At 33.1% G+C, this 26,919-nt stretch overlaps 1 protein-coding gene across 1 annotated transcript in view; it reads left to right on the forward strand.

Annotated features, from left to right (window-relative positions):
• Positions 1-26,919, forward strand: part of LRRIQ1 (leucine rich repeats and IQ motif containing 1) — a 208,549-nt gene that overhangs the window by 171,835 nt on the left and 9,795 nt on the right. The window contains 6 exon segments of the mRNA XM_054579834.1: positions 3,611-3,743; positions 7,003-7,063; positions 7,567-7,624; positions 7,627-7,688; positions 7,691-7,717; positions 16,832-16,952. Of these exon segments, the coding sequence (XP_054435809.1) occupies positions 3,611-3,743; positions 7,003-7,063; positions 7,567-7,624; positions 7,627-7,688; positions 7,691-7,717; positions 16,832-16,952 (462 nt within the window).

Consider the following 26,919-nt stretch of genomic DNA (forward strand, 5'->3'; position numbering starts at 1 on the left):
TTCTGCCCCCTTTGTCAAATATTAGATGTCCATAGAGACCTGGGCTTATTTCTGGGCTTTCTATTCTGTTCCACTGGTCTATGGGTCTGTTCTTGTGCCAGTACCAGATTGTTTTGAGTATAGCGGCTTTGTAGTAGAGTTTGATGTCTGGTATTGTGATCCCTCCTACTTTGTTTCTCTTTCTCAAAATTGCTGGGAGTCATTTATGATTCCATATAAATTTTTGAAATGTCTATTCTATTTCTGTGAAATATGTCATTGGTATCTTAATAAGGATTGTGTTGAATCTATACATTGCTTTGGGTAGTATGGATATTTTGATGATATTAATTCTTCCAATCCATGAGCACAGTATATGCTTCCATTTATTTGTGTCTTCCTTAATTTCTTTTTTCAATGTTGTATAGTTTTCTGCATACAGGTCTTTTATGTCTTTGGTTAAATTTATGCCTAGGTACTTTATTTTTCTTCTTGCTATATTGAATGGTATATTTTCTCTGATTTCTTCTTCTTCTATTGCATTGCTGGTGTACAAAAACGCCTTTGATTTCTGAATGTTGACTTTGTATCCTGCTGTTTTGCCAAATTCACTTATTAGGTTGAGGAGTTTTTTGGTAGAGTCTACAGGGTTCTCTATGTACACTATCATGTCATCTGCGAACAGTGATAGCTTTACTTCCTCCTTTCCTATTTGGATGCCTTTTATCTCTTTCTCTTGTCTGACCGCTGTGGCTAGGACTTCCAATACGATGTTGAAAAGAAGCAGTGAGAGCGGACATCCTTGTCGTGTTCCCGATCTTAGTGGGAAAGCTTTCAGTTTTTGCCCGTTGTGTATGATATTGGCTGTAGGTTTTTCATATATGGCCTTTTTTACGTCGAGGAATGCCCCATTTATTCCCATTTTGCTGAGTGTTTTGATCATAAATGGGTGCTGTACCTTATCGAATGCTTTTTCTGCATCTATCGAGATGATCATGTGATTTTTGTCTTGTCTTTTATTTATGTGATGTATCACATTTACTGATTTGCGTATATTGAACCATCCCTGCATGCCTGGGATGAATCCCACTTGATCGTGGTGGATAATCTTGTTAATGTATTGCTGGATGCGGTTTGCGAATATTTTGTTGAGGATTTTAGCATCTATGTTCATCAACAAAATTGGCCTGTAGTTTTCTTTCTTTGTAGGGTCTTTATCTGGTTTTGGGATCAGGGTGATGCTGGCCTCATAGAAAGAGTCTGGGAGTCTTCCCTCCTCTTGGATTTTTTGGAATAGTCTGAGAAGGACAGGGGTTAGCTCTTCCTTAAATGTTTTGTAAAATTCTCCTGTGAAACCGCCCGGCCCTGGGCTTTTGTGTGCCGGGAGTTTCTTGATTACCGCTTCAATTTCCCCAGTTATTGGTCTGTTCAAGCTTTCTGTTTCTTCCTCCTTCAGTGTTGGAAGATTATACTTTTCTAAAAATTTGTCCATTTCATCAAGATTTTCAAATTTCTTGGCATATAATTGTTCATAGTAGTTTCTGACGATCCTTTGTATTTCTGTGGTGTCAGTTGTTATTTCTCCTCTTTCATTTCTGATATTATGAATTTGGGTCCTCTCCCTTTTTTTCTTGATGAGTCGGCTTAAAGCCTTGTCAATTTTATTTATCTTTTCAAAGAACCAGCTCCTGGATTGGTTGATCCTCTGAATTGTTCTTTTTGTCTCTATGTCATTCAGTTCTGCTCCTATCTTGACTATTTCCGTCCTTCTGCTTGCTCTGGGATTTATTTGTTGTTGTTTCTCCAGTTCTTGAAGTTGTAGTGTTAGGTCTTTTATTTGAAATGTTTCTATCTTTTTTAGGTAAGCCTGTGTTGCTATGAACTTCCCTCTCGGGACCGCCTTTGCTGTGTCCCATAGGTTTTAGATGTTGTCTGTTCATTTTCATTTGTTTCCAGAAATTTTTTGATGTCTTCTCTTATCTCATTATTGACCCATTCATTGTTTAAAAGTGTACTGTTCAGTCTCCATGAGTTTGCAAGTTTTTGAAGTTTCTCTTTGAGGTTGACTTCCAGTTTCAATCCCCTGTGGTCCGAGAAAAAGTTTGGTATTATCTCCATTTTCCTGAATTTACTGGGGTTTTCTTTGTGTCCTATTATGTGTTCTATCTTTGAAAAACTGCCATGAGCATTTGAAAAGAATGTGTATTTTTCTTCTTTGGGATGTAAGGTTCTAAATATGTCAGTTAAGTCTCTTTGATTCAGTGTGTCATTCAGCGCCACAATATGTTTATTAATGTTTTGTTTGGAAGATCTGTCCATTTTTGACAGTGGGGTGTTGAAATCCCCTGCTATCAGTGTGTTGCTGTCTATATCTTTTTTGAAGTCATCCAACAATTTCCTTATAGAAAGCTAGAGCTGTTTCACTAACTGTAACAGCAACTTTTAAGGAAAAAAAACCATGATAGATATATTCACAACATATTCAGAATGATATGTGTTATGCTTGTGTGTACATGTGTGAATGTGTGAGCTCATGCATTAAGTATTGAAAACAGGTTTTGCACCATGCCTCATTTGTTTTCCTAACAACTTGCAAATATAAGGTGACTTGCTATGTATGAGAATCTATGGCGAAAGAATATTTCACATGAATAAATTGACTTTTTAAATACCAGGTTTTAAATTACAACGTTCTTGTGAGTTTGATTACCGTGAGCTAGTTTTCAAGAAGTATATCTCTCTGGTGTTCTCTCTATCAAACCTACAAAACTAAGTCCCAAAGCACCGTGATGGCACCATAAATGAACCAGCCTGAAAAATCAAGTTCATGGCAGAAGGTTGTAAAACAACAAGCCTTCAATGTAACTCTGAAACACATGGCAGTGATGTGGCAGTAGTGTCTGTAAATTTTTTTAAAAATATGTATGTGTATATATATATATATATTATATTTCACATTTGAATATAAGAATTGGATATTTCTTTTTTAACTATTTTCTTTTACATTTGGTATCTTGTATCTTTACCTTATATAATTTCTCCTTTTCATATTTTTCATAACATCTTTCTTGTTATAGTTGCCCCTTCGACCTCTGAAATAGCTACTATGGCATAAGCACATACAATCCTGACAAAAACTGCATTCCTAACCTAAAATATTACATTATCTTACACAAACACGCTTAATTTTATATAAAATTGAAATTCTGCTTTAAGTACCTTCAGTATATTTATAAACTCTGCATGTGGCTAAAACTGGTATAAGAACAATCGGACATTAAACTAAGCCTGAAAAGACATCATAGTGGACAAGTATTCTTTTTATACTAGAATTTTAATGTCTACCAAAATAATTCTTTGAATTTGTTAAATATAAAAATTTAAAAAAAATCTTATAAAATGTTGGTTACATTAAAACATTTCCTTCATTTTTCAAAATAAGTGGGTTTGAAACTTAAACAGAAGTATTTTATCTGTAAGTGACTGACATTTTTCTTATAGATGATTTAACTTCCATGAATTAGTGCTTTTCTTTTTCTTTCTTGTGATAAAATTATTACCCTAAACTGAACTCTTTGGACAAGCCTGGTATCTTTAAATAAAAAATAAGATTTTCTTACTTCTTTCCCAGGTAAGGAAAAGGAATTTATCTACAAGGATACCATGGCACCTGAAAAATTAGAAAGGAGTAAAGAATATACATATCAGTGGCTTCATACACAGGTTGGAGTTCATGAAACAACTAGTTCTAGAAATATGAAATGGTGAGATCATTTCCTTTAAATTCAATTTTTGTATTGTAAACATATCTTGAAAAGTTAAACCTAGGTTAATTGTGCTAAAACATACGTGACTTTATAGCCAAAGTCCAATTACCACAATGGGAAATTATAAAAAAGTCCTCTTTTATAGAATAGATTTAATCACTTTATATTTTTCTTTTTAAAATGTTTGAGAATTCTGTTTCTGTAATGGTTAATGACAATAGATGAACTACACAAATGATTCTACTTTATGAAGTAAAATGCATGATATTTATTAATTGTTTATAAATACTATATGTATGGCAACTTGTATTTTATTTTGTATTATTTTTATCATTTATGTTTGGCAGTTAAAATTATAATTCACCCCTGATGCTGCCACTTTACCAGTCATGTAACTGATTTTTAATGTCTTAATGCTGTTTTGTCTCCTTTATAGTGAGATGATATTTTACTATCTCACCAAATAGAGATGAGCTGATAATGTTGAGGATATTAAGTGTTTTATTTAGCAACAAACAGGGTCAATTAATTTTAGTTATATTAATGTATGTATTAGTTTGCTAGGGTTGCCGTAACTAAATACCACAGATTGGCTTAAATAGCAGAGGTTTATTTTCTCACAGTCCTAGAGACTACAAATCCCAGATCAAAGCGTCGGTACGTTTGGTTTCTTTGGAGGTCTCTCCCCTTGACTTGCAGGTGGCCACCTTCTGATTGTGTCCTCACATGATCATCCCTCATCTGTGTTGTCTCTGTTCTACGTTCCTCTTCTTATAAGAACACCAGTCATATTGGATTAGTGGGCCCACCCATATGACCTCATTCTACATGCATTACATCTTTGACGACCCTATTTCCATATATATTCAAATTTTGAGGTATTGAGTGTTAGGACTTCAAGATAAGAATTTTAAGGGGGAAAAATATCAGCCAACAACAGTGTAATAGTAAGCAAATATGTGCAAAACCAGTGAATCAAAGTTTTAAGGAAATAAAATCCCAGAAATAATATTTTTAACATAAAATTTCAGGACTCTCATTTTAGCCATATATATCTACAAAAAAATTAAAAATGGATTATTTTAATATTTTATTAAATATATAAACTGATATGGAATCTACACATAGATGACAATTTGGAAATGTTTTCAAGTATTGTGGGTAATAACTAAATGAGTGACAAATAAAATCCTATAGTTATAAGAGTTAAAACTTAATTTATGTATAAAAAAATCAAGTTTTTTAATAATGTAATATATATGAACTAAAGCCTTCATATGTGTTCAGTTTTATCATGTAATGCTTTTAAATTATGGAAAAGAAAGTAAAGGATAAAAATAAAATTAAAACATCTTGAAATATGAATTGTTATGTCCCATTTGGTTGTAAGCAGAGAAAGTAGTAGTAAAGCAATCAACATCTAAGAATTTTTTATTTTACCAAGTATTCTAATTAATGCAAACAAAATTTATTTTATATTGATATCAATATAGTGTAATTCATAAGATAAAATCCTTAGAACTATAAAGAAATATAATATAACCCATAGCTTACCATCTATATTAACCAGATACAGGTGGTCTGGTTCAGAGATTTTAAAGCTTAGTATAGATAATGTGAAAAATAAAAAAATAATATACCCCGTCCCACAAAGTCCTCTGATTCACCGCGGATGAAATAGAGTCGTTCCAGACACCAAGTGATGTCAAGAAAAAGGGAAGGCGATTTTCTCTAGAGGAGAATGCCCCGACCCCTTTTCTGAGGTGGCTTTTATTGAGAAGGATATACAGCATGCATGCAAAGTTTATCAATCAATAAATATAGTCTAAAGGCTATATTTACAGAAAACATATAGAGATCATAGATAACAATTTTAAGAACACAGAGATTGCCTCAGGTCAGGGTCTGTTAGACATGCTGATGTCAGATGATAGATGGTGGTTAAGGCATGGCTCCTGAATGCAGGAATTCACTCTTCCTCTTTGCAGTTTAAATATGTGGTTTTTCCTTATCAGGGCAGTGCAAAGCAGAGCAATCTGCAGTGGATACAATGCATTCTTTAGGCCAGATTTCCCACCGGAACCCTCGGTGTTAGCAGCGGATCATGCCTGCCTTCAGCATTCCCAGTTTTCTGGTCTAGGCTTACAGGCCCCTTTCAAGACTTGGCTCATGCAGGGGCTTCGATTCCCGATAACATGCAAAGTGGTCCCCCACAATTCAGGACATAGTTTAAATAAGCTGACACATTTAACAATGTCTCTTACTCATAGTAAATTATATTTAAATATAAGGTACAAGAGGCAATATTTCATGGATTTTCTTTTGAAATATAATATATAAAGGAATACATAGCATTTTAAGGAATAATATTTTCAAGAATGGAAGTTCTTGAAAAGTCAAATGTTAATGTTCTGTTTTAAACAGAAGTTAATTATGAACATTAGTATAATGTATTAAATACACTAAAACTATTTTAATAATAGGAAGCTTTGCTTTACTCTTAAGACATGCACATAAATGTAAATATTTATATTTTTATGTTATTAGTTATTCTTGTTTCTTTCAAATTTTTGTTTATTTAATGTGTTTATGTTTGGCAAAGAAAGGAAGTATTAAAGTTTTGTTTAGAAATTTAAATGTTAAGTCAAATTGAATTTAAAATAACTATGGAAACTTGTATATTTGCATATACCTTTGCATGTAAACTTTAAGTTATGGTACATATACACAATGGAATACTACGCAGCAGAAAGGAAAAAAGAACTACTAAACTTCGCGACAGCATGGATGGAACTCGAGAGCATTATGCTAAGCGAAATAAGCCAGGGGGCGAAAGACAAATACCATATGATCTCACCTATAAGTGGAACCTAACCAACAATACAAAGATGCAAGGAAAATAAGACCAGCAACACTGAAAGGAAAAGACATCAACAGAGACAAGAGGGAGGAGGGAAGGGCGGGCAGGGAAAGAAAGGGAAGGGGAAAGTCAAGGAACATAGAGCAAGGACTCATAAACAAAACCAAAGGGGAAGAGCTGAGGGAGTGAAGGAGGGAGGGGGCAAGGGAAAGTGGTTGGGGGGGAGGCAGAGACAAACGTATTTGAAAAAATAAAATAAAATTAAAAAAAAAAAGAAAACTAATAGTCCCAATTTGTAAATTATGGATTACTCCAAACTTTTAATTAGGCATTTATTTTATGTTCTTTCTCTAAGTTTATGTAATCATATGATTTCTGTTTTTGTCACTATTGCAGTGATCATTTCTTGCCTGAGTTAGACCCAGAGGTACTGAATGGTGGAAGAGTTCAACTTGTGGTAAGATGTGTTTTAAAGTTACAGAAAATGTTGTAGACACCAGTACTTAATAGGTGGCACTTTAAATAAGTCCATATATTAGTGTAGATTATGGAAATATCAAACTGTATTTATTTTTGAAATATTAAAATACTATGTACTAAAATAATATTTTCTCTGTTTGTGATATAACTTTAAAATATTAATTCTACATGGAAGATTTTAAAATATTAGCATATTACAGTATTTAAAATAAAATTATACAGGAAATTGCATAATAAAATTATTTTTGAACATTTTCAGAGTAGAACACTTGAGCAAAACAGCAAAATGCCCTTACAACTCAGAAGATTAAACTAGATAAGAATTAAGAAGTAATTATGAACTCACCCTCTCTAAATAATGAGTATAAATTATCAGAGCTTTAGGAACAATCAAGTTCTAAATATTTTGAGTAGTGTGTATGCTCTAGCTAGCATAACTGTCTGTGCCTTACTAAAGTCAGTTGTGCTATATGCTGTTAGAAGGAAGCCCGTGTAAACAAAAGGAGAAGGGCCAATACAGAGTCTAGAGAAATGGAGCCTCCAAAAAAGAAATTTTCAGTGTTTCAGAAATTACCAGACAATAGGGTACCCGGACCAATGACAGAAGTTAAGTATATGGCCTCCGTGGCAGGTTAAAACAAGGTACATCAAGTGATCCCAACTTCATGACACCTTCCATTTATGTCAACCAATTAATACTACTTACTCAGATTCTACCTTCACCAAGAAAACTGATTATAATTTAGCTTGCCTTATAGAATTTAGTACAAGAAGATAATGTAGTTTATAATAGAAACTAGTATTGTGTTATCCAGAACAGTTATATTCATCATTCTCATGAGCGAAGTTTTCTTGATATAGGAGCAAAATTAGGGCAATAGCTAAAGTAATGTATTTATGAGAATATTTGTAGAATATAGATTTGAAATAATCACCATACAAATAGTTTCTCGCATTTCAATAGAGACTTCTCTGCCAGAATGTCATGGAGATTGCCATAGGAAAATCAGTACATCAGTTTACTAACACCATACATATTACCTACTAGCACATTCTCATATTGTTGAGTGGCTATTTGGAACAAGAATGAGAAATACAAAAGTGCCAAGAAATGCCAGGATAAAGGAAGTGGTATTACATTTAATTGTTATATTTCTAAAAATGAATGAAAACAGTTTGGGTAGATTATTAATCAAAATGGTTCTGTGAGATTAATGCTTTGACATTAATTCCCTTTTTCACTATATTACACTACATACAAATACACAAAAAATACATAGCAATGACAAGTGCATTTTTTTTTCATATCAAAGAAGTATAGCTGAATACAAAAACATGGTGAATGGTAGTAGAAAACAAAGAAATGTTTTGTTTTTGTGTGAGTAGAGGTGGGGAAGAAATCAAGGGAAGATTTATGTCAAAGAGATACTGGGTGAACTAAAAGTCCAGAGTAGAAAGCCTGTAGAGTGTTGGGGAATGAAAGCGCCCTGCTTGTGTTGAGGAACTGGACACAGACAATTGCACAACTGGGACCAGGACATAACAAAATTAAAAAAAAAGAAAGCTGCAGCCACCTGTATTATAAGATCCTCAAAGACATAGAAAAAGAAAATTAGAAAACAAAAGTAATCAAATTTTATTAGAGGGCAGGTGGATATGCAAATGAGTCTATGAGAAATTCTGGAAATAAAAAATATTATCATTGAAATAAACACTGGATTGGACCTCAAAAAAGAGAGAATTAGTGAATTATAAGATTATCTACAAAAGAAAAACAGATTGACAGCTAACATTATAACAGAAATAATTCATACCAAAAAGATAACAGAGCTATTTCTTTTTTTTTTAGATTTTATTTACTTTTATTTTTAGAGAAAGGGGAAGGGAAGGAAAAAGAGAGGGAGAAATGCATCCATGTTCGATTGCCTCTTACACACCCCTAACTGGTGACCTGGCCCACAACCCAAACATATGCCCTGACTGGGAATCGAACAGGCGACCCTTGGGTTCGCAAGCAGGCTCAATCCACTGAGCCACACCAGCCTAGGCTAGAGTTATTTCTTAATAGTAGAGATCCATGAGTAGAAAGACTCAAATTACAAGACCTCACAAATGGATGAAAAAGCTGTGGTATGTTTACACAATGGACTATTACATGGCCATAAAAAAGAAGGAACTCTTTTACCTTTTGCTACAGCATGGATGGATCTGGAGATCATTATGCTAGTGAAATAATCCAGTCAGAGAAAGCTAAATACTGTATGATCTCACTTAAATGTGGAATCTAATGAACAAACTGGTGAACAAAATAGAAACAGAGGCATGGATACATAGAACAGAGTGATAGCTATCAGTGGCAAGGTGGATGGGGGAGGGACTGAATAAAATAAAGTGAAGGGATTAACCAAAAAACATATATGTATATCCCATAGACTCATACAACTCTGTGCTGATGGCTGGAGGGAATGGGGGTGGGGGCTGGGTGGATGTGGGCAAAAGGGGAAAATGGGGACATCTGTAAGAGTGTCAACAATAAAAAAAATTATAAGATATCAATTCTTTACAAATGATCTATAAGTTCAGTAAACATCTATAAGGCTTTTTAGTAGAAATGGACAAAATTTAAAATGTATATGCAAATGCAAGAGGCCTAAATAGTCTATGTAATCTTGAAAAAAAGTAGTAAGGAGACTCACACTACCTGATTTTAAAACTGGCCCTGGCTGGGACGGCTCAGTGGACTGAGTGCTGGCCTGTGAACCAAAGGATCACTGGTTCAATTCCCAGTCAGGGCACAAGCCTGTGTTACAAGCTAGAGACCTAGGAGAACCTTGTGGTATAGTTCTAGTCTGAACTATAGTCTGGCAGCTGGGGGCATGCCAGAGGCAACTGATCGATGTATTTCTCACATGTCAGTGTTTTCTCCCTCTCTTCCTCCCCTCTTCTATCCCCCCAAAAAAAAAAATATTTAAAAGAACACCCAAACCTTTATATAGCCTTAGTAATCAAAAATATATATTATATGCATAGAGATAGAAAAATCAATCAATGGAAAAAAAAAGAGTCTAGAAAATACCACATTTATAAAGCTAATTTCTTTTTCTTAAAGGCACTAAACAATTAAAATAGGAAAAGAATAAATTTTTAAATAAATAGTATTGTACAATTTGATATCTACAAGGAAAAAAGTGAATCTTTATTTCTACTTAACATCATACTTGGAAATGAATTTGAGATGAATTATAGGCCCAAATGTAAAAGCTAAAATTCTCAAACTTCTCAAAGAAAACATAATAAGATATTTTCATAAACATGGTATTAGCAAAGAATTTTTAAGAACACAGAAATCATAAACCAAAAAATAAAAATATAAATTATACTCATTAAATTTAAACATATTTGCACTTAGAAAGACTCATTCAGACAATGAAAAGAAATAAAAATGCAGACCACATCTTGGAAGAAAAATTCATATTCTTTCTCTCCCTCTTCCTCTCCTTTTCTTTCCCTCTCCTTCTTCCCCCTAATCCTCCTTGTGCTAAGAATCCTTCCCCCACATATACACATCTAACAAAGCACTTGTATCCATATATTTTTAAACTCCTAAAATCAATAATATAAAGACGAACACTCAAAGTCATTAAAAAATTGAAAAATATTTGAAACTTCACAAAGGAAGATATATGAGTAGTTAATAAGCACATTAATTTAAATTAAAACAGCAATGACTGGCTTCCTTCATTTAGCATACTATCTCCAAAGGATACATGGTAATGGAAAAAAATAGAATAAAATAATTAACAAATTAAAATGCAATGAGATACTACTACACCACACTAATATGGTTAAAATTTAAAAGCCAGAAAACACAAATGTGGGCAAAGATATAAAACAACTAAAATTCTCATACATTATATGTATAGTGAAAAACAATAAGACCGTTTTGAAAAATAGACAGTTTTATATAAAATTATATATACTTCTATTTTATGTATAATCCCATTAATTCTACTTCTAGATGTTTGCCCAAGGGAAATGAAAACAAATGTCCATGTAAAGACCTATAGGAAAATTACATAGCAGCTCTACTGATAAAGGTCATAAAATGCAAGCAGTCTAAATGTTTATCAACAGAAGAATGGATAAATTGTGGTATATTATTACAATGACATACCTACTCAGAAATGAAAAGAAATTACCTCCTGATACACACTGGGCAACATAGGTGAATATCAAAAACAATACAGTGAATGAAAGAAGCAGATACAGAAAACCACATACTTTAAGATCAGAGAAAACTAAGCCATTCAATGGTGATAAAAATCAGAACAGTAACACAGAAGTTGCTTCTGAAGATAAATTACTGGAAGGAGGCACAAATGAACTATTTGATAATCCTATTAGTCAGGGTTTCCCAGAGAAACAGAACCAATGGGCTATCTCTCTCCCTCTCTCTTCTTTCTTTCTCTCTCTCTCTCTCTCTCTCTCACACACACACACACACACACACACACACACACACACACACACACACATATATAACTTTCTCTTTGTATATGTGTAAACAGGACCTTAGAATAGCCAATGCAATCTTGAAAAAGAACAGTAAGACTTACACTTTCCGATTTCAAGACTCTTGGATTCAGAATGGAACTTAAACCATCATCTCTCTTTGGTCTATTTATCCACCCAACTTGAGAAACACTATCTATTTATCTATCTCTCTGTCTATATTAGAAGGGGGATTTTATAGGTATATTTATTAATTATAAGGAATTATATATTATTTATTAAAATGAAGTAGTTCATTTGATTATGGAAGCTAAGTCCCATGATCTCCTGTCCGCAAGCTAGAGACGTAGGAGAACCTTGTGGTATAGTTCTAGTCTGAATCTGAGGGCCTAGGACCCAAAAGAAGCAATGATGTAAGTTCCAGTCTTAAGAAAGGAGAAGACTTATGCCCCAGCCTCTTTGGTCAAACAGAGAGAATGAATTCTCCCCTTTTCTACCATTTTCTTCTATGCAGGCCCACGTTGGGGAGGAAAATCTGGTGTACTCAGCTTGGTGATTCACATGCTAATGTCATCCAGAAACACCCTCACAGACAAACCCAGAAATAATGTTCAACCAAAGATGTCTGGGTACCCTGTGGCCTAGTCAAGCTATCACATAAAATTAATTGCCATCATAGTTATCTGTAATAAATAATTGAAATAAAAAGGAGGTGGGCAAAGGGGGGGAATGGGGAACACCTATAGTAGTGTCAACAACAACAACAACAACAAAAGAAAGCACTGTGTACCCATTAAAATATGGCATGATTGAAGAAATAAAGTACATTTGAAACCTTAAAAAAATGAGCAAAGAAGTTGAGCAGATATTTCACCAAAGAGAATATTTAAATAGAAATAATACATGAAAACATTTTAAACATCACTAATCACTAGAGAAATTGTGAAAGCCACTGTATGATACCACAATACAGCTATTATAGTGGTTAAAATAAAACACTGACAATACCAAGTGCTGATGAATATGTGGAGCAATTGGATCTCTCTTACATTGCTATGGAGAGTGGCATCAATAATTTCGCTCCTGAGAAGTTTTCCGAGGAAAATGAACTTATGTTTAACCAAAAACCTATACATAAATGTTCATAGTAGTTTTATTTGTAATAGCCAAAAATTGGAAATAACTCAAATCTTATTCAGTAAGTGAAAATGTAACCAAATGGTGGTACATACAAACAACAGATATACGAGAGCTGTGTGGAAAAAGTCCAGCCACTGTTAATATAATGAGAATGTTTTACAAGACATCCTTGTAACCTGGCAGCCAAGGAGAGTGGACTGGAATGCACATGTGTGAACAATGATGTCTTTACTATACTAGTCAGTGGGGGCAGTAGAACTGTTGAGTGAGCATGTGTACTGTGTGGCCCTCTCATTCAAAATGACTGAGCTAGTATTGCAACAAATCTGCATTAGATTTTGCATTAGATTTCAATATTCTTATGTGGGAACTATTGAGATGATTCAGAAGGCTGCAGCTTTGGGCAACTGGTGACTGGCAGCCTCATCATGACAACACACCCTCTCATGCATCACGTCTCATGCAGAGTTTTTTCACGAAACTTCAAATCATCTAGGTAACTCAGACCCCCTATAGCCCAGATTTGGCGCTTTGCGACTTCTGGCTTTTCTCAAAACTAAAATCACCTTTGAAAGGGAAGAAATTTTAGGCCATCAATGAGATTTCAGGAAAACATGATGGGGCAGCTGATGGCAATTGGGAGAACTGTGTGAGGTCACAGGGTGCCTACTTTGAAGGGAACTGAGACATCATTGTCCTATGTACAATGTTTCTTGTATCTTGTATCTTCTTTAATAAATGTCTCTATTTTTCATATAACATGGCTGGATACCTTCTGGACAGACCCCATACAATAAAAATTGATAAAACACAACAAACAAGAACAAATTCTTAATACATATGAAGACTGATGGATCTAAAGAGCATTATGCTGAGTAAAAAAAAATCTCTAAAGGTTACATACTGTATGATTTCGTTTACATAAATAACATTCTCAAAAACATATAATTATAGTGATGGAGAACATATTAGTGGTTACCATTGGTTAGGCTGGGGAGAGGGTATGACTACAGGGAGTTTCTTTGAGAAGATGGAGCAGTCTTGTAGCTTGATTGCCGTGGTAGTTATATAAATTAATGCATGCAATAAAATGTCATAGATGTATAGGCAAACCAAAAAAATATGTTTACACGTGAAAATTGGTGAAGTCTTAAAACTGATGTGTGGTTTAGTAATAGCATTGCACCTATATCACCTTCTTGGATTTAATTATCACACTTTGGTTATATTTCTTTGGGGCATGCTGGGTGGAGGATATATAGAGAATTCTCAGTAGCAATTGCAATTTGTATGAGAAGTTTAACTTATTTAAAATAAATTTTTATGTGATTGAAATTCATGTCTAAGATGTGTGCATTTCATTGCATGTAAATTATAGCTCTGTAAAATATTTAAAGTGTCTTCCATGACCTCAAATATCATATAACAAGGCCTCTGCCTTGTTATATAAGAACAGGGGCTTGCGCAATGATGAGTGGAGTAGTACGCATACTTCAGCTTTCTGCATCCAGCGATAAAAATGGTTTTAAATCATTCATATGTCTAGAAATATTCTATTTTTTTAATAATTTTATGTAGAAATACTACAAGACAGCTTATAAGTGAACTTCATAATATTTTATCTCTTTTTAAGAAATATCTGGATAATAAGTAAATAGCTATTTTTATATATGCTGTTTGCTATGTCTTAACTTCTAAAAATACAGAATTTTAGAATTAATATTCAATAAAAAGGAGAGCTTTTTAAAAATATGAAGAAAGAAGAACTCCTTGTTTTCTATAAATGAGGGAGAGTCTCTATTTTTAAGTAAGTTGCTTGTGTTAGAGGTGAATCATAATCCAGATGCTTAAAACTCATGTTCCAAAATTTGTACTCCTCATTTTATTGTGAAAATATGGAGAAAAGGTATCACAAACCTTGTAGATGAGGCTACAAAGGTAGCCTGTTCAAAAAATAAAAACCAAAAATAATTTTGTAAAATTACTATTTAATAAATATTTTTATTGAATTGCACATAGAAAATTATCTGACATTAATTAAAATGATGTTATAACCGTACAAAATGTTTACTATTACAGTGTTTTAGAATTAAATATACATTTTTATAGAATAAGTTTAAAAGCATGAGCAGTTATATTCAGTTTTTTAAGTATATCCATTGTGCATAACTTAAAAGATGTTTTTTATTTATAAACAAAAATGGGAGGAATGATGTTCAATTTGAAAACTAATTTTTCAAAAATAAAATCTGAATATTAATGCATACATGGCTGCATCAGATGCACTGGATTAATGGATCCTTGATAAAATGTCTAGGTTTGCACCTAAGCTGCTAGGTGGCACCATTATGAAAACATGTACTCCTGTTAAATCTCACTTTTAAATTTGTATCCCTGTTATAATCTGACTTAATTAAAAATGACATTAATTGTTTTCTCTCTCAAAAGAAGCACTCTTTTGAGGGTAAATGGCTTAGATAATAAAGAGATTTTTGGAAGGCATGTATTCACAAATATTTTCTTGATATGTAAATATTGTCTTAATTGGGGAGATAGATTTCTACTTCCTATTTAGGCGTACTTAATTTATGTCATCAAATTGAAGCAAATAAAATCTGATTTTAAAATCTCGAGACTTATAGTTAAGCCTCTTTGGGCAGCAGGCAGATCCCCTACGTGCTTAGCATCTTTTTCCTTGTTTTGTAACTGGTCTCACCAAAACTGTAGTGTTTCTTTGGTATTTCCCTCTTATTCTTGACTTTTTTTTAAAATCTTAGTATTGATGGAACTATTCTAATGGGAATATTAGACATATACTCTATTGCACTAGTTGAAATAAAATTCAGGAAGAATGTATAACACTTTTTATACTAATCACAAGTGTATAATGAAAACCAATTGTTCCTTATTTCATTTTGAACAGTTTTCTACTGAAGTTTTTTGACAATGCAATTGTATTACCTAGTCTGGTACAAGAAAAAGTGACTGACATTATAGAATGGTTTCTATTCTGAGTTCAGCAATAACAAACTCTCTTACTTAACAATGACAAGTTCATGTATGTAAGGGTAGACGAAGTGGGAAGGGGATGTAAAAGAGAAAAGCAAACATCTAAACTTGAAAGATGATCTTTAGATGCTAGTTTCATGAGTTTTTCTAGCTCATCACATAGGGACAGCTTTTTAACCACAATGATGATTTTATGGCTTTATTTGGCTTTACTTAATTTTTTCTTACATCTAACATTAAAGACAATGCTTTCTCACAGGATTTCAAACATCCTGTGGTTTGGGTGAAATCCCAGCTATTTTGAAGCTACTTTGCTTTCCATACTGCATTTTTCCCCACATCATGGCTGAATCCTGATAAATCTTTACTTAATGATATTAGACGTCCTGTAAAACAATATTTTATAGGCAAGAAGCTATTCTTTCACTCTTAGGTTCAGTCTACAGTAGCAATAAATGTTCAGATGGTAATTTGAGATTAAATAAATTATCTAATTCTTATGTCCTTAATAGATTTTGGAATTTTTATATATTTACCATTAACTCCAAATTAGATTTAATGCATAGCATTTTTATATTAATAATTGTTGTAATGAGAAAATAGAAATCTTTTGTGACTCTACAGTATACAAATATAGGATGAAAGACATTTCAGGAAATATTATTGAGAAAACTAATACTTATAAGTGTTAAATATAAATATTGCAGAAAATAATCCAATATGACATTTCTAACATTTGATTAAGAATTAAATAATATTCTTGGTAAATAAGTGATGTTAAACTGCATAAAGTTTCATCAGTTGCCTTTAAGGTTGATTTTCATCAAAATTACTGTACTAAAATGTTTTCTTTTGTTGTACAGACTCAAATAGCAAACCTCAATTTTAAAATCGGCTCTTATTTGCGAAAAATGCTTTGACATAGTGCATTTGTTCTGCCTAGGCAGCAATAAAGGATTGTGGTATCATTTTGAAGAAGGTTGTTTGACAGAGCCTGTTTGTTTATTTGGTGTAATGTGAGCTGCATTCAGAAAATGCCATATTTTGTTTCATGATTGTATACATTCTCTCCCATTGCTCCCAGGCAAGACTTGTAAGCAGAGAAGACACGGATTTAGACCTTTTTTCCATGACCAGTGGAAATGCTTTGTCTGTGAAGAGAGAGAAAAAAAATCAGGCACACAGACACTCAGCGGGATCTTCAAGTAAGTTGTGGTTTCCTTCAGAATTAATTTAGAAATCACAAATGAATTGACGGAACCTAATGCCAACAAGCATTCTTTTACATATAGGGGGTAGAATGCCAGCAACCAGAACTGCCCAAAAATGTGTATTTGAATTTTTCTTTCCTTAAATGTCTTCTTTTGATATAAATGAAATTAAATTATATCTAAAATTAACAGCACAGCTATTTTAATTATATTCTGTGACTCAGTGGTCTAGTCTCCCACCCCCTGATGGATCATATTGAATTCTTTGATCATTTACTTCTAAAAGAATTTTTTTAGGCTAATTGTAAAAAGTTGGATTTATATATCAAAGTAGTGTATTTTGGACTTCTGTCATTGATTTAATAGATGTTTAGATAAAGTTAATTTTTAAAGGAATCTTTTAAAAAATAACAGATTTTAGATAATATTATACCATCAAAACCATGCTTTAAAAAATTATTTCCATTAAACAGATGATGGTTTATATTTATCAATGATGGCTTTATTCATTTATAAATCTGTCACACACATCTATTACCTTTATCATGGCTTCAATAAGAATTGCACTGCAGTTAAATGTAAACATGGAAAAAATGAAAAAAAATGTAAACACTTAAAAAGTATCTATATCTTATGGTATTTAGGGGTAATTTAGCCTAATTTTTTCAAACTCTTCACTTAAGGTGTAAGCACTAAAAATTTCACAATGTTTATTAAAATGTTATGGTACATTAGCATAATATATGTTTTATTTGATATATTTTGTTAATTTCCCCAAAACATACTGAATCTCAGTAGTCAGCACCTTAAGTTACACTTCATTATAAATACTGTTATTCTTGAAAAAGATGTACTACTCATTGATATTATAGTTATGTATGTATAAAGTCAATATTTGACTGAATGTAAAAAAGTCAATGATCCAGATGGTACTCTTCAGATAAATGAAAACTTCAAAATGATTCTTCGATTTTCATTTTTCATATAGGTACTTCATAAGCAGATCCCAGTCATTTAAATTCATCAATGCATGAAAGTTCATTTTGACAAATGTTAATTTGTTTTTGAGGTCATTTTAATATGTCTAATTTAAAAGTATTTATCAGGCTTTAAAGTTCTTAGATTGCTTGAATTTTCTTAACTGACAATAGAATTTGGACACTAAAAGGTTGCTCTAGTCAATATGGTTAAAAAATATTTTAGATTTATTCACTTAATATAAATTGTTTACATTATTAGTACAATGTATTAATTACATCAACTTTAAATATATATATTACATTTTGGAGAGAATCCATCTGTGTCACACATAGTGATGAATAATACCATATCCATTGTAAGCACTGGATATTGCAAACTCATATGATATCACTTTTGGGGCAGCAGAAGTAAAAAGAACCAGACCAAATAAAACAAAATTAAAGGGTCATCAAGGAACATGTATAAAGGACCCATGGACAAAACCAAAGAGGAATAGGATTGAGGGTGGGAGGTGGGGGTGGGTGGAGTGGGGAAAGCGATGGTGGGAAAATGGTCATAACTGTACTTGAACAACAATAAAAAAAATTCTTTCTCTTAAAAGTCCCAATTATTATAACTTTTCCTGTACAGTGGTAAATAGTAGTATGTGTCAGATTTTGCAATGTTTAAAATAGAGTCAATAATTTTTTTAAAAAAAACTACACAGTAGGGAGAATCTTTAAAATGTTTTTAAGTTCTATAATTCCCTTCAATAAAATTATGAAAATCCTCCCCCAAAATTGCCTTATGTCTTTACAGAATATCAAAGTTTCTGTTAATAATGTATCATCTGACTATTAAAACATAAAAATCTGAATAAATCAGCAACTATCCTGAAATATCCATGCTTAATCTTTCACTTATGTAACATGGAATTATGTAGTATAGAGTATACAAGATCATTATATATAGTTCATTTTTAACACATTTTCTAAAAAAATTGAAATAAGGCTATCCTCACTGTAATTCCAATTAGTTGTCAGTAAGTAACATCACTGCAGACACTACTGATCTCTAAATCAATTTACTAAGTGACAATTTAAACAAACTGCTTTAGAGAAATAATTTTCATTAGGTAACAGAATGCTACTTTCCTAATTATTGTAGTTACTAGTTTAGTATAACATCAGCATAACATAATAGTTAAGAGTGTAGGCGCTGATGTTAATTTGCCTGGATTTGAATCATGACTTAATTTCCTTGTCCTTAAAATGGGAATGATGATGGAAGTACCTGTCTTGTAAAATTATCTTCAGGATTAAATGTAGAGAATTTAGAACAATACTGGCATAAAATAAGTGTTTAATAAAAACGTTCTCTAAAATTGCAACTGCACAGAGCTGTAGAAAAGAATCAACTGAGGTGAGACATTAAAGTCTCTAGATTCTAGGCACATGGTTCAGTTTATAAGAAACCTACTCTTAATAGTTGCTTTACTAAAAACTTGGCATAGTCTATTTTTCCTGGAAATCTTTTAACCTTCAAAGTCGTTGGGTCCCAGGCCTCCATGGCCCTGGGCCAACCACTCATGGCTTTGGTATTTTGACAGTTCTTCCCCCATTTCCGGGGTTTTCCCTGTTTCTCTTTCAAAAACTTTTCACTTTATTAAAGCTAAAGTGTTTCTTTTAGCTTTGCAAGCTAAATCTAGAGAATATTTTATGGGCTGCAGCTATAAAACTCTTTGAGCCTTTGAACTTTTCTAGATATTTCGCTTTTAATGTTGCTATATTTGTAACAGGTATTCTTTAAAATCAGATAAGCTCAGGTTTAAAATCCCAGTGTCACTATTAAATGTAAGTTGTGTAACCTTTGGTAAATTATTTGACTTCTAAGAATTAGTTTACTATCTGAAAAATAGGAAGAATGATATCTGTCTTATAGAATTTTAATGAAGAAGAAATGACTAAAAATGTATGTAAAGCATGTGATGCTTTATACAGTAAGCATATAGTAAGAGCTTTAAAAATAGAACTTGTTTATATTGTCTGTTATCGTTGTATGTTTTGTGTTGCTGTTGCACAATTTTAAACAGCTCCAAGGTAGAATTGTCTTCCTTTTCTATCTGTCAAATAGTACCAGAACCAGTATACTTACAGCATGCCAGCCATCTCAAGCAATCCATATTGTTTTTTTGTGTGAATTTTCTAAGTTTTCTGCCTTTTTCCTTTTAGGTTTTACTGCTCTCCTACAAGAAACCAAGGCAGTCTTGTTCTTCCTAGCTTTCTAATATATCTTATGCTTTACAGAGAGATGGAAGAGGTCACATTCTTATTTTTAAAGTACCATTTATAAAATGAGTATACCAAGAGATTTCCTCATTTAGAAAAAAATATTTGATTTCCTTCAATGTTTTTTTCAATTAATTTTATCACTTAATACTTAAAATGAACGATGCATTACAATAAAAATAATTGTATTGCTATAGCAATCAATAGCTTTACAAATTTATTTTAATTATCTTTTCTTATTTATAATGCTTATTTTCTTTGACAACTAATATAAATAAGACTCAGAGAGCTTATTTAATTTGTTTTGGCCCAAAAGCTGAGAAAGGTAAAGCAGCAACTAGAACCCATATATTCTTATTTCAAACCCAGTGTTATATTGCTTTTATTTTTCTGTGGACCAAAATATATAGCTTACTTGGTAAGAGTAGAACATAATTAATGTGGTTCTCTCTCTCTTTTATTCTTTTCTTTTCTTTCCTTTTCTTCTTTCTTTTCTTTCCTTTCCTTTTCTCTTTCTTTCTTTCTTTCTTTCTTTCTTTCTTTCTTTCTTTCTTTCTTTCTTTCTTTCTTTCCTTCCTTCCTTCCTTCCTTCCTTCCTTCCTTCCTTCCTTCCTTCCTTCCTTCCTTCCTTTCCTTCCTTTCTTCCTCCCTCCCTCCCTCCATCCTTCCTTCCTTCCTTCCTTTCTTTCTTTTCTTGCTTGCTTGCTTTCTTGCTTGCTTGCTTTTTCTTTCCCATTTGTTAGTCACTGCTCACTATATACCTAGCTTAGACTTCTATTTGCCTCATCATCTCTGCATTTTTCAGAACATATATCATGTTCAAAGTTAGCCAGGGGCTGAGAATCCACGATCCCTCTGTAATAGGCCATATTGGCCCAAAGTCAACTTCTTCTCTGAGGATAGCTAACAAAGATTTCTGAAAATGCCTTAGTGTTTTAGAAAACTTAAGGTCAATAGAAGGTATTCTGAGTCAGTTCTAACATTATTCAGTGCCTCCAATATATTTACAAAATAATTTTATAGCTTTTATCAAAAAAGATTATCAAAAATATAAAGGGAAATAGTTTACTAGATGTCAATAGTTTATTAGATACTGAATAATATATGCAGATTTAGAAAATAAAGTTGGTAACTAAAGCAAAAGTAGATTCTGAAAATGACCATTAAAGTTTACTCCAAATTTAAAAGCACATTCCATTAACATAATTTTAAATTTTCAAATAAAGAATTATTAGCATGCTATATAGTCATATATGTCCATAGGTATATATGCACATATATGTATGGATATCTAATTTGTCATAGCTATAGTACATATATGTAAAATATATTTTTATAATCCCCCACTGAGTAAACTTGAGATTTAAAAGTTACTGCATGTGTTTGTGGGTCATTATATAGACCACACATTATTCTAGCAAGCAATTATATGCCTAAAATGTACATAGCACTATCTAGGCCATTAAAAAAGTACAAAGATTAAGAGGCATGCCCACCTTCACTGCTTACTATCAAAAGAAATTCAAATTAAAACAAAATACTACTTCACAACTACTAAAATGATCAAAATCCAGAATACTGGAAGAATACTGACAACACCAAATGCTGGAAAGGATGTGGAGCAATAGGAACTCTCATTTAGTGCTAGCGGAAATGCAAAATGTTACAGCTACTTTAGAAGAGAGTTTGGTGGTTTCATACAAAACTAAACATACTTTTATCCTATGATCTAGTAATCTTGCTCCTTGGTATTTACCCAAAGGAGTTGAAAGTATGTCCCACACAAAAACTTGCACATGAATGTTATAGCAGTTTTGTTCATAACTGCCAAAATTTGGAAGTAACCAAGACATCCTTTAGTAGATATATGGCTAAATAATCTGTGGTACAACCAGATAATGGAATATTATTTGGTGCTACAAAGAAATGAGCTACCGAGTCATGAAAGACTGAGGAAACTTAAATGGGTATTACGAGGTGAAATAAGCCAATCTAAACAGGCTACTTACTATAGGATTCCAACTATGTGACATTCTTAAAAAGCAAAACTATGGAAACAGTAAACATATCAGAGATTGTCAGGGGCTGGGGGAAGGGAGTATGAATAAGGTCAAGGGCAGAAGATTTTGGGGGCAGCAAAAATACTCTGTATGATGCCATAATGATGAATACATGTCATTCATTATATATTTTTCAAACCCATATAATGTACAAAATCAAGAGTGAACTGTAATGTAAACTATGGACTTTGGGTGATTACGTTGTGTCAATTTAGGTTCATCAGCTTTAACAAATGTACCTCTCTGGTGGAGGGTGTTGATAATGAAGGCGGCTCTGCATGTGTAGGAGGGAGTGTATGGGGAATCACTGCTTTCCCCTCAGGTTTGTCGAAAACCTGAAACTGCTAAAAAAATAAAGTCTTAATAAAAGTGAGGAGCAGGTGGAAGAAAAGAAAAAAAAAAGGCAAAGAAAAGCTCAGAAGGGTGTTTCTTGCCACCTATTTCCTGAGATTTACTTTGGAATAAGGGGATTTACATTTTAATTTGGTAAATGTAAATTGATCAGAGTTAAGGAGGCAGAAAGCTGTGGAGTTGAGACTGAAATCTGGGTCTTCTGATTCCTTGTGTGACGATATGAATTGCTTCCCACTCACCTTTTCTGCACCATAAATATTTTGTTTTAATCTCTGGAGCAAAAAGACACTTTATAAATTTTTATTTCCTTAAATAAAATGGAAGTACTAAAACGAACTATATATGCTTGGCACATAGAAGACACATACATTAAGAGAATAAATGAATATATCAGCCATTGTTCCTTTTCTCCTATATCATAGATTCATATCATCTTATTTTTCAATGGATATTGTCCTCCACAACAAGGGGAAATATTTCCATTAACATTCCATGGCCTTCTCTCCAAAGTATATGTATGAAGTTTGGGTTAATAAATGGTTACAGATATTAAATAATATTTGTAATATATTATAAATAACACTCATGAAATTCAAATGCTAAACAGACTTCTTTTTATATTCTTTGGCCACTATTAGATTTTTGTTTACTTTTTATTCTCTTTCTCCCTTCTAGTGTGCATGTCCCACGAAGGCAGGGAATTTAATGACGTACCCTAGGTACCTAGAACAACTACCTGGCATATGGTAGGCCCTTTGATATATATTTGATAAATTAATTAATGGATGGATAAACGAATATGGCTATCCTTTTGTTGAATGAGCACTAGGGAAGGAGTATCTTACATTTTTCAATCTTGATAGTGGGTTAGAAGAAGGAGAGGGGTAGAAGAATGACTGTTTGGTAGACATTCAACAGTGTCTGCCAAAGCTTCTAAGAGCATGTGACCTATCCCGAATCCTGGCATTATTATTAAAGAGTACAATCTATCCAAATGGTAAAGGTTTTCTTTCAAGTGAGTCTTTCAAACAACCCAGTCATGAGATGCAACTTCCCATGGATCCAGCCTACATGAAGCCAATTCTGTCATTTCTTCATTCAAAAATATTATGGAGTGTTCCCTGAAGGCCCACCACATGATGCAGGGGAGAGAGTGCTGAGCAACATTAGCCTTTATGGGGTTCATAATATACATAAATACATGCCGTGGCAATCTGGGTCCAGTCAGAAGATAGCTATCATACAGTAGGTTACACAGGAAAAGTTTAAGTGTTATTCATTTTACTAAAGGAACAGCTTAAACATTTTAGAGAGTTTCTTAACTATCCATGGTACCCTAGTGTTGAGTAACAGCACCCAAGAAAGGGCAAACTTGGAAGGGATTCAGACCTCACTGGACAGCTGAGAAGTTCCCTGGTTTGGCCAGACCAGAGCTAATTTATAGTTACTGAGCAAACAATAAGCAACTCTCTGCAATGCAGGATGGGGAGCAGGTGATAAGCGATCAGTAACATAGGCATGCGTTAAGAGTGGAAGTAGTCAAGGAACATGTATGAATGGCCCACAAACATGGACAATGGTGTGTGGATTGACTGTGGGAGTGGGGAGTGGGCTGAGCGGATGATGGCAAAGGGGGAAAAGTTGGGACAAATGTAATATAATAATAAAAGTTCTGGGGTTTTTTTTTTAATAAGAGTGGACCTTGATGGGGCAGAAGGTGTGGCCAACTTTGGTTTCCCTGTGGAGAGAGTAGCACACAAATTATCACGAGGTCCAAACAGTGTGGCTGCAGAGGGATCATGTTCTGAAGCTGCAACAGAGAGTCCTCACACCCATAGGACCAAGGCCAACCCTACTTGTGCCAGAAATTGCAAAGCTTCTTCTAGTAGCATCCCTTCAGTACCCTCTAGTAAGAGAGCCTAGCATTTTTCTCACTTTAAAATATTCTAAAACAGGTAATGAAGAGTGTATTTATTGCTATGAGGCAATAAATTGAAAACTGACATATATGTGTGCGCTAACGGACTGCTTTCTGAACATGATTTATATATGTATATGAATTATAGGTATATGTCTGAAAAAGTCTTTATAACAATAAATTGGACTCCCTATTTTTGTCTTTAGAAGTGATTCGCAGCTTGAGCCAAATTAAGGCCTAGTATTATTTTACTCATGGCCTATTAAGCTAGAAAATATGTTTGAGTGAGAAAAAATTCAAAAAAGATTCACAACTGAGAAAAATTAAAAAAAAAATAAGACCTCAAATTATTAAGAAAATGTTCCATTATTATTTTTCTCTTCTGTTATACATGCTAATTCCAGCCTATAACACCATGTTATTGCCTAGGGAAACGATTATCTAGGGAATTAATTATCTAGGGAAGCCCTCAATAAATTGGAATTTTGAATTCAGAAGTAAGAGATCATTAATGTGACAAATGCATTGTTAAACACAGTGAGAGACAGTGTGATATTGGTAAGGATAGTGTGGTAAGAGGCTGGGAAATGAATTTCTAGCCCTGGCTTGGCTCCTCACCAGCTTGTTTGTGATCTTAGTTAAGTCCCTTACAACTGCTTTATAAATTTAATAGGTAAAAGGCAGCCTAGTATAGTGGAAAGAAATTTAGAGTAGGCCAGATTTAAATTGAAACTCCATCTCTGCCTGGCTGCTGTGACTCAGTTGGTTGGAGCATCATCCCCTAGGAGCAACCAATTGATGTTGCACTCACATCAGTGTTTCTCTCCCTCCCTCCCTCCCCCTCTCTCTAAAATCAATGAGCATGTCCTTGGGTGAGGATTCAAAAAATTAAAATAAATTTAAACCTCATTTCTCACAGTTATATTTCTTGGGGCTTAGATGGGATATTTTAGGTTTGGATTGTCCATTTAGAAAATATTGTGGTAGAAATTAGGGTAAATATATATTTTTACCCTAATTTTACCCTAATTTACCTCCATGTAAATATATATTTTGTGTTCATATGGAAAGGGGGGGAAGAAAATAAATATAAAGGAGATCCAAGAGTTCTTATAGCTTTGACTATCCATATTCTGCAACTAGAACAATAAAACTTTGTATGTGCCACCTTCCTGATTAAATAGCAACAGAAGCTATTATTTTTGATGTGTGGTAGTATGAAAATCATGTTTACAAGTGAAAATTTTCTCTATTGTGAAATACTTCAAAATGACCTTGGTTTTATACATTGTTTAAATTGTCTCTAATTACTTTAGCTAAGCTCAAAGTGAGAGGGAAAAATCTTTCATTTAAATGTTTTCCAATTAAAGATCAGAAAATTCTATGACCTATGAGAAATGAGAGCTATTTTATTAAATTCAGTTGAATTTTACAAAGCTAGAAGTGATCCTGAAGATCAACATGCCTACTGAGATCATTTGGCTTAAGAATATCCTACTATAAGTACTTAGTAGATATCTGAATGTCCCAATATTTGTTTTTTAAAGAAAGCAATTTTCTATTGAAAACCTAGTTGACATTTCATAGGGTAGCATTTGGAAATTACCTTTAGCTTACTTTAGCTCAGAAATTTTCAGCTGGTATGCTGTAGGAATTTTTAAAACATGCAATACCTGACTGTTTAGTCAGAGGCACTGACCTTTTTCCCTTAGATTGTCAAATTTAAACAATCCCAACAGCCAACACAATGTGATTTACTGTAATTTACATATCCATTTTGTCATCTTGCTGCTCTCTAAGCCTCTGCCACTCCACTGCTAACCTGCACTTCCTTTTGAAATTTCCCTTTCTCAAGGCCCCAAGGTCTCTAGCATTTTGACCATTATGGCAGCTCTGCTACTTCCTACTTATCCTTTATATTCCATAACTTACATTTATAAGTCAATGATTTCATCACTGAATGATTAGACACATTTTACATTTAATTTAATGTTCTGTCACAGAATGATCAAAGGTGAGTACATGTTTAACCTGGCTCCTACTTGCATTTTTTTCAGGATAGGTTAAAACTATATATGAAAAGAATAAATGGAAATTTGTTTCAATTGTCCATTAATTAACTAGAATATTGGTTTTACTTTTACTTGGCTTTTAGGAAATGTAGAAAATTATATATTCATATATATTTTTATCATATACTATCTTAAAGAAAAAACAGGTAGTTACTGGAATTTTTTGTCCTTTTGCAAAATTCAAAGGAGATACTACTCATTAATGTTATTTTATTAAAGCATGTGTTCATGTAATGCAGCCAAAATCACTCAAATATGAGAGTATTCTTTGAATAGCTTCAGAAATTGCGGTAACACCTAGTTTACAAA

The sequence above is a fragment of the Pteronotus mesoamericanus genome, unplaced genomic scaffold (assembly GCF_021234165.1).
Source record: "Pteronotus mesoamericanus isolate MK-2021 breed Mesoamerican mustached bat unplaced genomic scaffold, CSHL_Meso_final contig_56, whole genome shotgun sequence".
NCBI classification, from domain to species: domain Eukaryota; kingdom Metazoa; phylum Chordata; class Mammalia; order Chiroptera; family Mormoopidae; genus Pteronotus; species Pteronotus mesoamericanus.